At 41.1% G+C, this 14,677-nt stretch overlaps 1 protein-coding gene across 1 annotated transcript in view; it reads right to left on the reverse strand.

Moving 5' to 3' along the window:
* LOC127632475 (paralemmin-1-like) overlaps nucleotides 1-14,677 on the reverse strand; it is a 44,380-nt gene that overhangs the window by 4,962 nt on the left and 24,741 nt on the right. The window contains exons 4-6 of the mRNA XM_052111065.1: nucleotides 11,455-11,582; nucleotides 7,542-7,647; nucleotides 6,662-6,683 (exon numbers count right to left, since the gene is read on the reverse strand). Of these exons, the coding sequence (XP_051967025.1) occupies nucleotides 6,662-6,683; nucleotides 7,542-7,647; nucleotides 11,455-11,582 (256 nt within the window). The remainder of the gene's footprint in view (nucleotides 1-6,661; nucleotides 6,684-7,541; nucleotides 7,648-11,454; nucleotides 11,583-14,677) is intronic.

Below are 14,677 nucleotides of genomic sequence, written 5' to 3' on the forward strand. Positions count from 1 at the left end.
ACAAGTGGTCAGGTGAAACACAAAGCCATTTACACTTGGTAGTAAGATCAGTTTCAAATAATTATAAAGTACAAAAAAATCTTAAAAAGACAAAGAAAGTGTGATACAATTTGGCACAATGTTTCACAAATATGACATTCTCTTTTATTTAAGTGGAGTACCTTTGTTAACCTTGCTTTAGATGTTTGGGCTTCTTTGTGCTTCTTTGCCCTTTTGAAAGCCATTCGTAACCAGCTAATTTTAAAACTCTTGGTTTAGCGCAGTGGTTAATTGATAGGTGAAGTGCTTCACTTCTGTCCGGGAAGCTTTCAGTACGAATTAGCATTTACACCTCTAATGCGATGTGGTTACAAGGGGTTTTGGCTACTTCTATATGTAGTTTTTGTAACAAAAAGGTTTTGTCACAAAAAGTTTTGGACCCTGTTGACACCTGTGCTGACCTGTGATCATATCACCCCATATACGCATCTTAAGTTGTAAACAGGCTCTTACAAAAATATAGTGTTAGGGCAATCCTCTGTGGAAAACATCTTGCGAACATTGCTGTAAGTTTGTAATACGTTAACTGAAAGTTTGCCAAAAATAAACCGCTTTTGCAAGAGAAGGTTTATAATACTGTGACTAAAGTCAACAAAGATGGCTAGTAAAATTCAAAAAGCATGAAAAGCATAATGTGTATATTTAGTGAATACTATTAGCACTGCAAAGTCTTTGAGGTTTGTTTGTCAAGTGCACTTCACTTGCTAGAAGTACCTACTTGACTGAAAAGGGATCAAACACTGGGGAAGTGTGGTTAGCTGAGCAAACAGAGCAGAAAGAAAGCACAGTGCCCACTGTTGTTAGCATTAGCTGCTAGCAGCATTACAGGTATAGTGACACAAGCATTACAAGGTTTAAATCATCTTATCTTAAATAATCAAAATATGTGCAACATTAGATTAATTGTGTAACAGCACATAATAACTGTGAATTCGCTTTCAGAATATCTAGAGTTCTGGCAAACTAACCGCAAATTTGCCAGTCATTACTTTACTTGCAAATTAGCATGTGATTCACTGTAAATGTTCGCCAGAAGTTTGCAGCTCTTTACCGGTAGTGGAGAACCTGCAGCATACCTTTGGTGACAATGAAGAGTCTACTGCATGTTTGTTGCAATGCTCATTTGTATGTGAAAATAATCAGTGGCTAATTCAATGCAAATTTGACATGAAATCATGATATACGAAAGGCTTATTGCTAAGACAGCAGCAACATGCTTCACAACAACATGCTCAAAACTAGCAGCCTACTGAGTTGCAGGGCGACCAAGTGATAGTTTGCAGCTAGACATTTATGTCTTATAAGCTCAATTTCATGTGCGTTGTGGCCAAACTACAGTTTTAGGTAATGCTGCATCCAAAGCCATGCTAGAGGGTGAACTTTTTCCTTTACGAGAAGTTACCAGTGTATTTTATAACTGAAAAGAGTAGATTCAGATTTTCACACTAAGTTGTAATTTGTTGGTAGAATAGAAGCCAGTGTTAGTTTGTTAAAGGAATAGTTCACCAAAAAATTAAAATTCTGTCATCATTTACTCACCCGTATGTCATTCCAAACCATGTGTGGAACACAAAAGAAATATTTAGCAAAATATTGACAAGTACACACTGATCACAGTTTCTCTAGCTTCAAAAAGATAAAAAAGTACCATAAAATTAGTAGGCCTACATCACTCATGCTTTTCTTCTGAAACCATATATAGCATTGTATGAGGAACAGACTGAAGTTTAAGGTATTCACTGAAAAATCTTTGAAAACCTATACTGCAGGTTCTCCAATCTAATTCTCGCTTGTGAACATTCATATGAAGACACATCACCCCAGGTTTGACATTAGTAATGTTAAATGGCAATGGTTATAGTGTCATGTGACAGATTACAAAACAGTGAATTTGAATATACAGAAGTGTGAAAGGTATATGAGTGGCCACAGGGAGGCCTTGAGAGGCGGAGCCCTGGGAGGCTCGAGAGGCGGAGCCCTGGAAGGCTCGGGAAGTGGAAATGCGCTGGGAGGCGGCTCAAAATGCGCTGGCTCTTGGACGGTCATGGCTAGAGGCGCTGGCTCTGGAACGGTCGAGGCTACTGGCGCTGGCTCTGGGACGGCTCGAGGCTACTGCCGCTGGCCCTGGGAGGCTCGAGAGGCGGAGCCCTGGATGGCTCGAGAGGAGGAGCCCTGGATGGCTCGGGAGGCGGAGCCCTGGAAGGCTCGAGAGGCGGAGCCCTGGAAGGCTCGAGAGGAGGAGCCCTGGATGGCTCGGGAGGCGGAGCCCTGGAAGGCTCGAGAGGCGGAGCCCTGGAAGGCTCCTAGGCTCTGGAGGCAGAGCTGAGGGAGGCGGTGGCGTAGAAGGCTCTGAAGGCGGAGCTGAGGGAGGCTCTGGAGGCGGAGCCGAGGGAGGTTCAGGAGGCAGAGCCGTGGAAAGCTCTGGGATTGAAGCCGTGGAAGGCTCGAGGGGCAGAGCCGTGGAAAGCTCTGGGATTGAAGCCGTGGAAGGCTGGAATGAGACTGGCAACGCTGGATCGCTGACCGTGGCTGGCGTGGGCTCAGGCTCGCTGACCGTGGCTGGCGTGGGCTCAGGCTCGCTGACCGTGGCAGGCGTAGGCTCTGGCTCGCAGACCGTGGCAGGCGTTGGCTCTGGCTCGCAGACCGTGGCAGGCGTTGGCTCTGGCTCGCAGAGTGTGTCAGGCGTTGCTCTGGCTCGCTGACCGTGGCTGGCGCGGAAAGCCCAGAGGCGGGAGCCGGGATCAAGAGAGGTGGTTCCCCGGCAGCGAATTCCTTCACGACGAGTCCCACATACTCCTGCCAGATGTAGTCTCCGGTCTCCGGTAACTCCCACCATCGATATTTTGGTAAACCGAACCGGTACGCTACCTTCAGGACCTCGTCATTCCAGCCGGTGTAACTGGCCACGCAGGAGAAAAAGTGGGTGAACTCCCGCACTGATAATTCCGCCTGTGTAAGTTCTTGGAAAAACGCCGCTAGAGCCATTTTTGGTTGATTGTTCTGTAACGAATGCAGGAGGAGGCAGACGAGGAGTCTGTTTGCTTCCGTCCGGGTCCGATGCAAGACCGGCACGCCTTACGGCCAGTCCATTGTCTCATTCGGACCCCGCGAGCTGGATGATGATCGCACCGCTGCATCGGAGAGCATCACAGCGGTCCTCGGGTCTGGGCGCCACTCATAGCCACGCCCCTCCCCTCCAAGGCCTGTAGGATGATGTCGTCACTGACTTCGAAAGCCTACAGCGCCTCTGGACAGGCCTGGAACTGCGCTCTGCCACCAACCTCACTCCCAGAGCTACGAAGGTCACTCGGGCAGGCGATGGCCACCCTCATGGTCCAGGAACATCCCAGCGTCGAGCACCTTGCAGGCGGATCACACCCCCCATCTCCAGGACTTCCTCTAGGACCCGGAAGGCTCCTAAGCACTCCTGAGACGGAAGATCCAGGGAGTCAGACGTTTGCTCCAGAGCTGGTACCAAGACCACTCCTTGTTTTCCCCCATTGTTAATAAAAGAGCGATTTCCTCACTTCCTGGGTCATCTAGCACTAGTGTGCCATTCGGAGCAAGGTAATTGCTTTGAGTCTTTTCTCAGCACCCAAGGCTCAGGACGCGCTTTTGCCTCACGACGCGTTATTACCTGCTCCCACCGCTGCGAAGCCCCATCTGGTACGTCAAAAACGATCGTCCCCTTAGTGCCCCTCACATGAAGCTTGGACGCATGGCTTTCACTGTGCAACCCATCCTGGTTGACCAGGATCATCTGACTCGGCTACACGATTCAATTCGCCAGGATCCTTACTTCTCGTAAAGCAGGCATATCTGACAAAACAAAACCATGCATGCCTGCTCAATAGCCAGCCACCTTTCTGTTCATCCTCAAGGTTCAGACCTTGACCCCCTGTTGTGAGAGGTCTTTGGGGCACACACACACACGCACACACACGTTGGTGCGGCTATCCTAATGAGGACTCTCCATAGACATAATGATTTTTATACTGTACGAAGTATAAATTCTATCCCCTAAACCTACTCCAAAACCTAACTCTCACAAAAAATCTTTGTGCATTTTTACATTTTCAAAAAACATAGTTTAGTATGTTTTAAGCTATTTTAATTATGGAAATGCTCCCCCCCCCCCCACACACACACAGATTGCTTGGGCCAGTTGCTTTCTATCTTCAAATCCAACTCTATTCTGTTAGCTACAATCACCATTATTATTGACACTGATTATCGTACATGAGTGACACATTAAAAAACAGACAGCTTTCCACAATTGGCTGTTTGAGTTGTGGTGTGATGTATGATAAATATCTTAAACAGTTTATAATGGAAATTGTTCATGGAATAATGTACAACAAATCCAAAGCAGCAACATAGGAGACAAACAGTGCCATTCAAAAGACTTTGCCTTTGCTTTGTGCATTTTTTTATCATTTGATTCAGTTCACATTAGTTAATAAAAATAGTTAATTGTTAGTTCATATTAGTTAACAGTGCATTAACTAATGTTAACAAATGAAACTTTTGAATTAAAAAAATGTATTGGTAAATATTGAAATGAATATAAACCAAGATTAATAAATGCTGTAAAACAATTGTTCATTGTTATTGCATGTTAACTAATGTTAACAAATGGAGCCTCATTGTAAAATGGAACTATATATATATGAATGTGTGTATATATATAATATATATATATATATATATATATATATATATACACACACATTTAAGACAGCCAAAATAGATAGAAGGACTGTGGTGAATTCTCCAAGAAGCTTTTAACATCCTATCTGCCAACAACCAAGAAAAATGTGTCCAGGTGTACCTATGAAAATCGGTGCTGTTTTGAAAGCAAATGTGGTCACACTTAATATTGATATAGCTTTTTTATACTTTGACTTTAATGTATTAATGTATGACATAACTGATAAATGAAAACTATTTATGGAATTATTTTTTAAGACATCTTCATTATGCAACATATATTATAGTTCTGAGCAAAATACCTTATTCATTTTACATACTTTTTTTCAAAATCCAGGTTTCCCGGATTTTTTAATGAGGATTTTTGAACGCCAGGATTGTATAATAATAATAATAATAATAATAATAACTGTAATGTAGGATTTTGTAGATCAAAATCAGTAACTTTAATCTTATTTAAAAAAAAACAAAAATGTTTACTTCAAATGTTTTTTTTTATTATTGTTAAATTCCATCATGAAAATGTGAATAAAAGCCATAGAATCTGTACAAGAGGCAGTGCTACCATGGCAACCTGATATTATCTGAATGAGTGGTCAGAATTTCTAAAAATAACCATTTCTGTTTGATGTTACTATGCTTTTCAACTTGATTTATGAGTGAGGGAAGATCTGGTGAATATTGAAGACATGCACGCACGCACACACACACACACGCACCCACGCACGCACACACACACACACACACACACACACACACGCACACACACAGAAACACACAGCAACTCAGAGAATTAGTAGACAAAATTAGATGAAATCAGCACAGTTTTAGTTACAGATAATTTTAACACACTGCCCTAGGGAAATATTTGTGGGTTGACAATTAGTTTATTTACAAAACTCATGATGTAGAAATGTGGTTGTATATCTCAGTACATAACTTAGCAGAGAGAGAGACACATACACCTACCATGTGAACGGGAGCCTCTGTTTTTTACCAACTTTTTACTTTTTGGGATAACTGCAAAACCTAGCTTTGTTTTTCCGCCTCCCAATAGGTCACCTCTAAGTTTCATTCTCAGCAATCTCTCAGAATTCCAAGAAAAATTGCAACAAGTAAACATCTTAAATGCCAAATCAAAAAAGATGAATTGTAAAGTAAATACAATAAATAATTTAGATTGTCGAGTTTAGGGTAAAAATTGTGTGAAGTTTGTGTGATCTTTGTGTGAGTCACGGCTGGACCGACACTCACCTGCTCTCATCATGTCAAAGTCACCTCACGATTTGTCCAGACGAGGGCTGAGGTGAACTTTGACCTTTAATAAGGGTCATGAAATGAGATTATGTAGAAGAGAGAAGGACAGAGAATGATAAAGATGTATAAGAAGCAAAAACGAGGAAGAGAGAAACAAGAGAGAGGGAAGATGGGAAGGAGGAAGTACTACTGTACACACAAGACTGACTACAATTTCCAATAACCAAGTCGATATGTCACAGGATAGCTGCACAATTTTTTGCAAGGTTCTACCATATCTGAACATGCAAATTATTAAGTGCTGTTGAGAATAGCACCGAACGCTTAAATCATAACAGTGGAAGCTCTACAGATCTGAGCATGGAACTGAAAGCAGAAATACACATCTTTGCTGCCTGTATGAATAAAGATGGCCACTGCTGAAATGCTAAAAACAGGACTGTGAAGTCAAGCCAGAGATGTCAACCAAATACAATATTATCAATTAATATGAGGAGTACAAAAAGAGATTTGTCATTCAAGAGCTCTCAAACTGCTATGAGCCTAATGGGTCATATAGTAGTAAAATTGCAATAAATTGACAAAATATCATGGAATTATAGACAAAAGGAACTCATATTAGAGGTGTTTTTGCTGTCAGAGATAAGGATTGTACCTTTCACAGAGTCTGTCACAACCTGCAAAAAGTAAAGTGAGAGAAACAGAGATTGAGAGAGAGAGAGGGAGAGATTGGAAGATAGAGAGGGGAAAAAAGTTATTCAAAGTTTATCAGATTCAAGCTATATTTTTGTAATAATAACGGTATGGCAGTGGTGTAATAACAATGCAATAACATCTTTATGACTAGAAATGTATTGTTGTGTCTGACATTGACTGTGCCTGTACAGCAACTCCAACCATTCGTGAAATGTAAACCATTAACATAAACATAAAATGTGATATCAGCATATCATCAATCATGCAGTATTTCTATAGAATATAATTGTATTATAAGAAAATATCCTGACCAGTAGTCCTGATTACAAAACCCCTTCTGCAGAAACTTGAAGCACTAGAGGTCAGCAGCCAATGGACAGTGACACACAATGTACTTTAGAGAAGCTGGATATTGAGCACCACCAAAACAGCCAATCGTTAAATTATTAAATCAAATACAATCAAATTATTAGAGTTGCAGCATCTTTAGTCTTTGGTGCTGCAATTGAATCTGCTCAGAAAGTGGCCCCAAATTTAGCACAATAACAAATTCAGTAAGGGCAAAAGTCTGTCAGTCCCAATTGTTTAGTGCATGCTGCTTGAGTAAGACTGATTTCAGCTCCTCAAGGCAATCTGTACAGTTAAGATGAGCTCCGTTGCTTCCCTTGATCAAAATGTCCTTTGTGTAGCCGGACATGAGACTGTCCTCCTTTGTGCCATGCACTAAAGGCTTCAATAGCAGCCTCAGGATCCCTTGCTGTCTAACCTGGTGTGAGGTTTTTGTGTGCATGTTGGAAGGATTGCTGCGAAATGTGTCAAAGTGCAAAATCTGAAATTACCTTTCCTACTATGATGGTGTTGATTTCCTGTGCCATGTCTGATAGGTTTTCTTTGGTGGATGTTGCAGACACACCTGTCTCCAGTTCTTCTAGCTCTCTTTCCAGTCTGTAGTTAAGAGAGGGAGGCAGAGAGACAATTTTTCCCCCTGAGATCCACTAATGCTGTTGGTAAAGTTTTTCACCAAAAAACAGATATAATTCTGTTTTTAACAACCATTTTCACACTCTCAGACCCTGAATTGTCTGATTTTTGCCATTGTGCCTTAAGAAATGCCCTGCTTGCAAGTGTAATGATTAAATGATAAATAGCCTAGGATAAAATAGCTTATAAATGTTGACTGTGCGGCCAGGGTGCCAAAGTGGCTGGTACTTGAAAGAACCAGTCAGTAAAATTTCTTACCGGCTATTTTTATATTTAATTATTATTATTTATTCAATTTTACAAGTTGTGACAGGGTGGGGGAGGGATACGCCATAGTGGAGTTCTCGCTGCTACCATCCACCCCAGCACGCGGCCATCTGCCTGGAAGCGGAGGAATGGCTGCTGACCACGAGGGGAGAAGGGGCTCCTAACCAACCACCTGGAGCAGTAAGGGCCACTGCCAGGGGCGGAGGAGACCCCTACCAGCCACTGAAACATGCCAGGGTCTGAGACCGCCGACCGCGAGGGGAGAAGGGGCTCACTGCCGACCGCTTGGAGCGGGAGAACCGCTGCCAAGGACAGGGGAGATCTCTTCTGTTCCCCGAGAATGCGGCAGGGCGTTCCGTCCACCAGGGGCTGGAGGACTGCCACTGATTCGCCTGGGGAGGCGTGGCTGGCCTGCATTAGAGGGTGGAAGAGTGGCCGAGGACCAAGCTACAGCGTATCGGAGAACCGGCGAGTAAATGTTTTTTTTTTCTTTCTCTCTCTCCTGTCTCACTCCCACTGCCGCTCCGTGTTGGCCTTTTCCCTCTCTTTTAAATGTTACTGTTTTTATTGTTGGGGGGTACTGTACTGTTACAGGGAGTACCCCCCCATTTTTCATTATTTTTTCCCCCTGTCCCCTCCCAGATTCAGGAAGGTGAGGATGACCTGCCGGCAGATGGGGCATAAAGGAGCGCCCTCCGCCAGGGAAAGGTGGGGGGTGGGTGTACGTCATGCCGGAGGCTCCCTGGCCTGAGAGAACGAGGGAGGAATGTGACAGGGCGGAGGGTGGGGCCGGGTCGTGATTTTACACACTCGGCCCCTTATCAGGCTAATCAAGCCTCCGAGAGGGATAAAGTCCGACTGCGGATGGTGGTGCAACATAGAGAGAACGTTTATGGGCAGCTGTCCGTCCTATGTGTGTGTTTGTGTCTTTTGGTTAATTTCTTCATTAAACTATTATTTATATTGACAAGCCGGTTCTCGCCTCCTCCTTTCCATTGAACTCCTTTACACAAGTGTTTTTGCAGAAATGAAAGAGAATTAAACAATAATGTAAGTAAACAAACAACTTTTTAAAGAATGCCTGATGACCCAGACTAAATGGTTTCTGTTCTATTTACCCCTCTTGTGCCCCTTCATAAAGCAAATGTATCACTAGGTTGCCAGTTTGCTGTACTGTTAGTAGGCGATCCTGCCGCTGAATGCTCATATGTTATCGGTGGACTGTGCAACTGTTTCAGTTTCAGTTGTCCAAAAAAACAGAATTTAAATTTTTGGTTGAATTGCATAGCCAATAAGATGTGTGCTCACTTAACACGTACAGTAGAAAGCGATAATGTACTTGTAATTTTACAGTAAAATATTGTAAATAAAATACATTTTTAGTTGTAAAAGCACCATATAATTAATGGTAACGTTGATATTATGTCTAACAAGAGATGTACTTTTATGGTAAATTATTGTTAAAATCTAGGTGAAAAACAATAATTGGGCATTCCCAGAAGTCCCTGCGTGAGCCATTACATTTCATTATATTTTATGAAAATAGACAGCTTTCCTCTAATTCTTTTATATCAGTTATGTACAATGGTGTGTTCTATGCTCTATTATATGTAGTTTAGTTAATGTTTATTACATTATTTTAGTGCCACATGTGTTACTGGGATGGTGTTTTGTGTTTGTGTGAGTAACATTGTGCAATGTCTATACATGTGTATTCATTTCATTATTGCTTCTGGAAAGGTCACTCTTGATGAACTTAAAGTCATCATGTGGCCTTTTGTAGTTACGTTTTTTAACAATAGTGATAAAAAAAATTAAAAAGCAGATAAAGTGAAAAACAGATATTTGTAGTTCTAGAAGGCTCATATATTATGCTTTTAACATTTAATAATATAAACGGTAATGAATTGTACATTTATGGTATTTTTTCCCAGCATGCTTTGCATGAGACTGGATAGGAAGAGTAAATGTTAAAATCAAAATTTTTCTGTAATTTTGGAGTTTTGGGGTTTACCACTTTACCACTGTGGTGTATTCGAGCTTGATCTTAAAATCTCCTGAAATGTCAAGTTTCTAAGTCTTACGATAATAAGTCTAAATGAGTTTAAAATGCATAGTGGAGTAAACCACACAGAGTGTGACCAGTGTCTGTTTAAAATTTATCTCTGATTTGTTATATCTGCTCTGTTGAAATCTGATGATTTCTCTCTCATGATTTGGCAACAGACTACTAAAAATTGCATTTATTATTTCTAAACATTTCTTCCTCAAAATTAAGAATCATTAATGGATCTGATAAGCAATCAGGATCACTATGAGGCATTGGAACTGGAAATATTGAATTCCTTATGATTCCCATCCCTTCTTCTCAGTGCTCTGTCCAGATCTTAAATTGGAGCTAAATGTAGGAATGGGTTTAGCAGTTCACTCTTATCATAAAGAAGAGTGATTTCTTTGACAAAAAAGCGTCATCCCTGGATGACCTGCAAGGGAAGGGCTGATGAAAAAGGTGACATTACCTTTTCTCAATACAAGGAACAAGGGCTGGAACAAGGAAGGAAAAGATCTGTGCCAATTATAATTTGATTTCATGTTGGAGCCATGGCCTAGCAGTTGATGCATTGAGGTATGGTGCTCCTCTGGGTGACAAAGAGTTTGAATCCAGCTCACAAAATTTCCTGATCCCACTCATTTTTTTTCCTATAATTTCTTTTTTTTTCTTCATATTTTTGATTATTTAAAAAACCTCTTTCTGAGTGTTTCTTCCACACCAGGCCTTACTGGCATTGACTGCATACTGGCATGACTTATTGGTTGACATGCCAGTCTTGCGCCAGGAACACTTGCAGCCAGAGCAGAGATTTAATCAGGGAATGGAGAATCAGGCTGACCTGACAGCCAGCAGAAAGACCAGTGCCACTTTATCACCATCAGGAATACAATGAGACAAATCAGATAAGAAAGATCTCAGCCATTGGATCCACACTACACTGTCTGGAGTGATGGATCCCACATCAGAGACTTGCTGTCTTACCACAGCTGGACTGAAAAACACGGCCTGATGACACAGACTAAATGGTATCTGTTCTATTTACTCCTCTTGTGCCCCTTCATACAGCAAATGTATCACTAGGTTGCCAGGTTGCTGTACTGTTAGTCGCTAACATGCCCATTCATTATTGGTGGACTGTGCAACTGTCCATAGCTTTTGGAAATCAGATCACAAATGGGATATATTGCTGGTAACAATGGCATGTCGGGAATCAGTTGTCAAAAAATCTGAATTTGCATCTTTGGTTGAATTGCATCACCAATAAGATGTGTGCTCATGTTGCTCGAAATCGCCAACTCATTGAAAAAGAATGACTTAAGGTTGCTATATTGCTGGAGATTGCTCTGTGTGACTCTGTTTTATAAATGATTGTACAAGAGCATAACAGGTGTTCTCAGAGTTGATGGACTGTTTAAATATTTATAAATAGCTCTTAAACCTAGAAATCTTACCTGAGAATAGTCTCCTCAAGGCCTCTGGTCTTGGCTTCATCCTCACACAGCTGTTTCTTGGTCTCGTCTTCTTCAGGGCCTGCAGAGGGCGCACCATCCAGCAGCCATCTTTCTCTCAGTGCCTTTGACTACAAGAAAAAGCACAAAATAATAGAGAATGTTTGGAATAGCATGCCACCTTATTACTTATACTAGTTTTTTTTTTTTGAATGCAAGGAATACCCAGATGACCTACTATATTTGTCCAAATGTGCTACATCCTACAATGCAACACGACTTGACCAAAAGCAGTTATTTTTTTTAACATCTTTTCTTGACTCACTGATTTGATTAAAGTGTAGAAAATCATTAAAAATAAAGGATTAAAATACAAAATCCATAAACAAAAATAAAAAATGTAAAAATTACCAAGAGGACAACTGGCCATCTCTTGCTGAATTTAACATAGTGAATGCAACACAGTGATGTCACATACCTCTTTTGAAAACAGGTATTGTTGCACATTTTACACTGGTTAATATACTATTTTAATGTATGTGCAGAATATGGTATAGTACACTATTATTGAATTCATCTATATTCCTTTAATAATGAAAAAGACATGTTACCTAACAAGAGTAGAACAATGACATGCATTTTTATAATGTAGCACCATTGCCTCACCCAAAGTAACCATTCATCTTTGAACAATGATGAAAGTGAATCATGCCCCCAAAGGAGCTTAATTTCAGTAATCTCCAGCCTGTGGAGATCACCTATGAGAGAAGAGATCTTTACTAACCAAATACTGCACAGCCCTTCCTATGCCTAATTTATTCAGTTGATTGGCACTAAAATCTAAGTGTAGAACTAAGTTACACTGCTCTGACTTATTTTCTGAATCTGATATTACCCTCCACCTCTGACACCTAATGGTTGATGTTTGCTTCTTGGTAAGTTAAAATCTTTGCCGATACATGGAAATTTGTTTGCCATTCACATACCATACAAGACGTATGCTTGTACAGTAGGGTGACCATACGTCCTCTTTTTCCCAGACATGTCCTTTTTTTCGGACCTTAAAAAAGCATCCAGCCGGGATTTCTAAATTTGCGAAAATGTCCGGAATACGGCTTTAGTTGCATATGATGTGCATCTGGCCTAATACTACATTGTGTGTGCGCATATATTAGCATTGCTTTAACCCCTCTTTGTAAGTCCCACCTTCTTGCACACCAATTGGTCGATTATAAGAGGCTTGCAGCAATTACTGAACAAATTCCTGCCTGTCAATTTCTCCGTTAACGCACAAAGCGCTGTTGTGTTCTGCATCAAACTGTCAGTAGCAGCAAATGACAGCTGAGTGGAAACAATGCCCAAACAAAAGTGCAAATTTACAGAATATATTCTAAATAAAATTCCCATGCTTTCATTCATGTCGAGATCCATGGGAAGCAGAATGTATGACATGTAAAGCTAGCACTTATGTGTCAGTTGCTAATAAAGGTGCTAGTGATTTAGAAGCACACATTAGCTCTGCGAAGCATAAATGGTCAGCAAAAGGTGAAAGTTCATCAGGTAAATAACTGACTACTTTTTGTGACCAGGTAAAATAGTTATCACAATGCTTCATTTTCCATGGCCATTCAAAAGAATAGTAATAGTAAATAAATGAAGGTACAATCAATCATGGCAGTAAATATTTAATTTTAGTACATGGACATTTGTGCAGCGACCTTGGTGTGCACATGTTAAGTTTGTACATTTGTACAGAGATGATTTCACCTCTAAAGAACTAAATTGTGGCAAAAAATGACCAAAAATATTACTAAAACAGCAATTGCGAGTGGGGTGGCCAATGGGGTGGCCGTGGCCATGGACCACCATGGACCCCCTAGCTCCGCCACTGTGCCCACGGCCATTTGCGCTTTGTCCTGGCATGAAAATTGCACTTAGAATTACAAAAATTCGATAAGTAGGAGCATATGATCATTGCGTGTAGTGCTCCACTTTGCGCACTAAAACAAATAGAGCGCTATATCTACTCCTCCTGCAAGTGCTCACAAAAAACAACAAACAAGATATGTATATAGTGCACACTGAAGGACTGAGCATTATGGAAGTGAGCTGTATGATTTGGCAGCTGTCCAGCCCTTAAAGGCATTTACTGCACAGTGCACTGCAGGCCTTGAACATTCCTGCTTGTCCCAGCTGTTACTGATCAAGATTTTGAAGATGGCCAGCTCCCTCTTTTCAGAAGTCAAATACCTTTCTGTGCTAATGAGCATTATACATTTTGATTTGGATTCATGCACACCACTTTCACATTCTTTCTAAAGAAAGCTACTTTGCAACAACAGATGCTATTTTATAAATAATCAGATCACTAAAAATGTAATCCAATCATCCTTTGTCTGACAGGTCATTCTTGCCTTCCCTCCTAAATCATTCTGCACCTCGCTGTCTTTCGTTTCTTTGTTTGATCTCATCTCCTTTTTCATTTTTGCCTGAACTGCCACCTCCCACTCCCTGGAGACCTACCATGTGAGCGGGTGCTGACCACACACACACACACACACACACACACACACACACACACACACATACATCTTCACTGACACAATGCAATCAAAAATAGAGGACAAAGATTAAAAGCTCATCATTGCTGAGCCACTGTATTACAAAGTAAAATTTGTTTAATTCAGTCATTGTTTACTCACCCCCAGCAGCGTCTATGCATTGGGGGCAAGTGGGGTTGAGCCTGCCAGAGGTGATGCTGTCATGCAAAATGCTTAATATTTCAAGAAATTAAATAATTTCCTCACCTTAAACTTGTTTTATGTCCATTATACAAGAAAAACTTTCAATTCTTTCAAGAAATTCTATTATTAAGGTTTGTTGCGTTAAAGCCTTTTAATAGTTTTAATTTGCTATGTGTGGGGCTTGCCCAATGTCCTCAATGTTAATCAACAGAGATCCTGAGAACGTCATGCGCATGTGCAACGAGCCATTAATGATGGCCCGAGGGGTTCATTTGCCTTTGCCCCAGAGCCAATCAAAAGCTTTGATCATACGTATGTCAAGCTGTTAACATGAGTCTCGGAGATGACCGCTCTTGAGTGCTTACCTGCATGTGAACTTCATTGGTAAGTTTTAAAAGTTAATTTTATTCTAATATGTTGCTGGTTGGATTAGTTAATGGCCACCATTCATCATTTCAATTAATTGTTGTTGTTGCATTGAT

This window comes from Xyrauchen texanus, chromosome 39 (assembly GCF_025860055.1).
Source record: "Xyrauchen texanus isolate HMW12.3.18 chromosome 39, RBS_HiC_50CHRs, whole genome shotgun sequence".
In the NCBI taxonomy this organism is placed as follows: Eukaryota; Metazoa; Chordata; class Actinopteri; order Cypriniformes; family Catostomidae; genus Xyrauchen; species Xyrauchen texanus.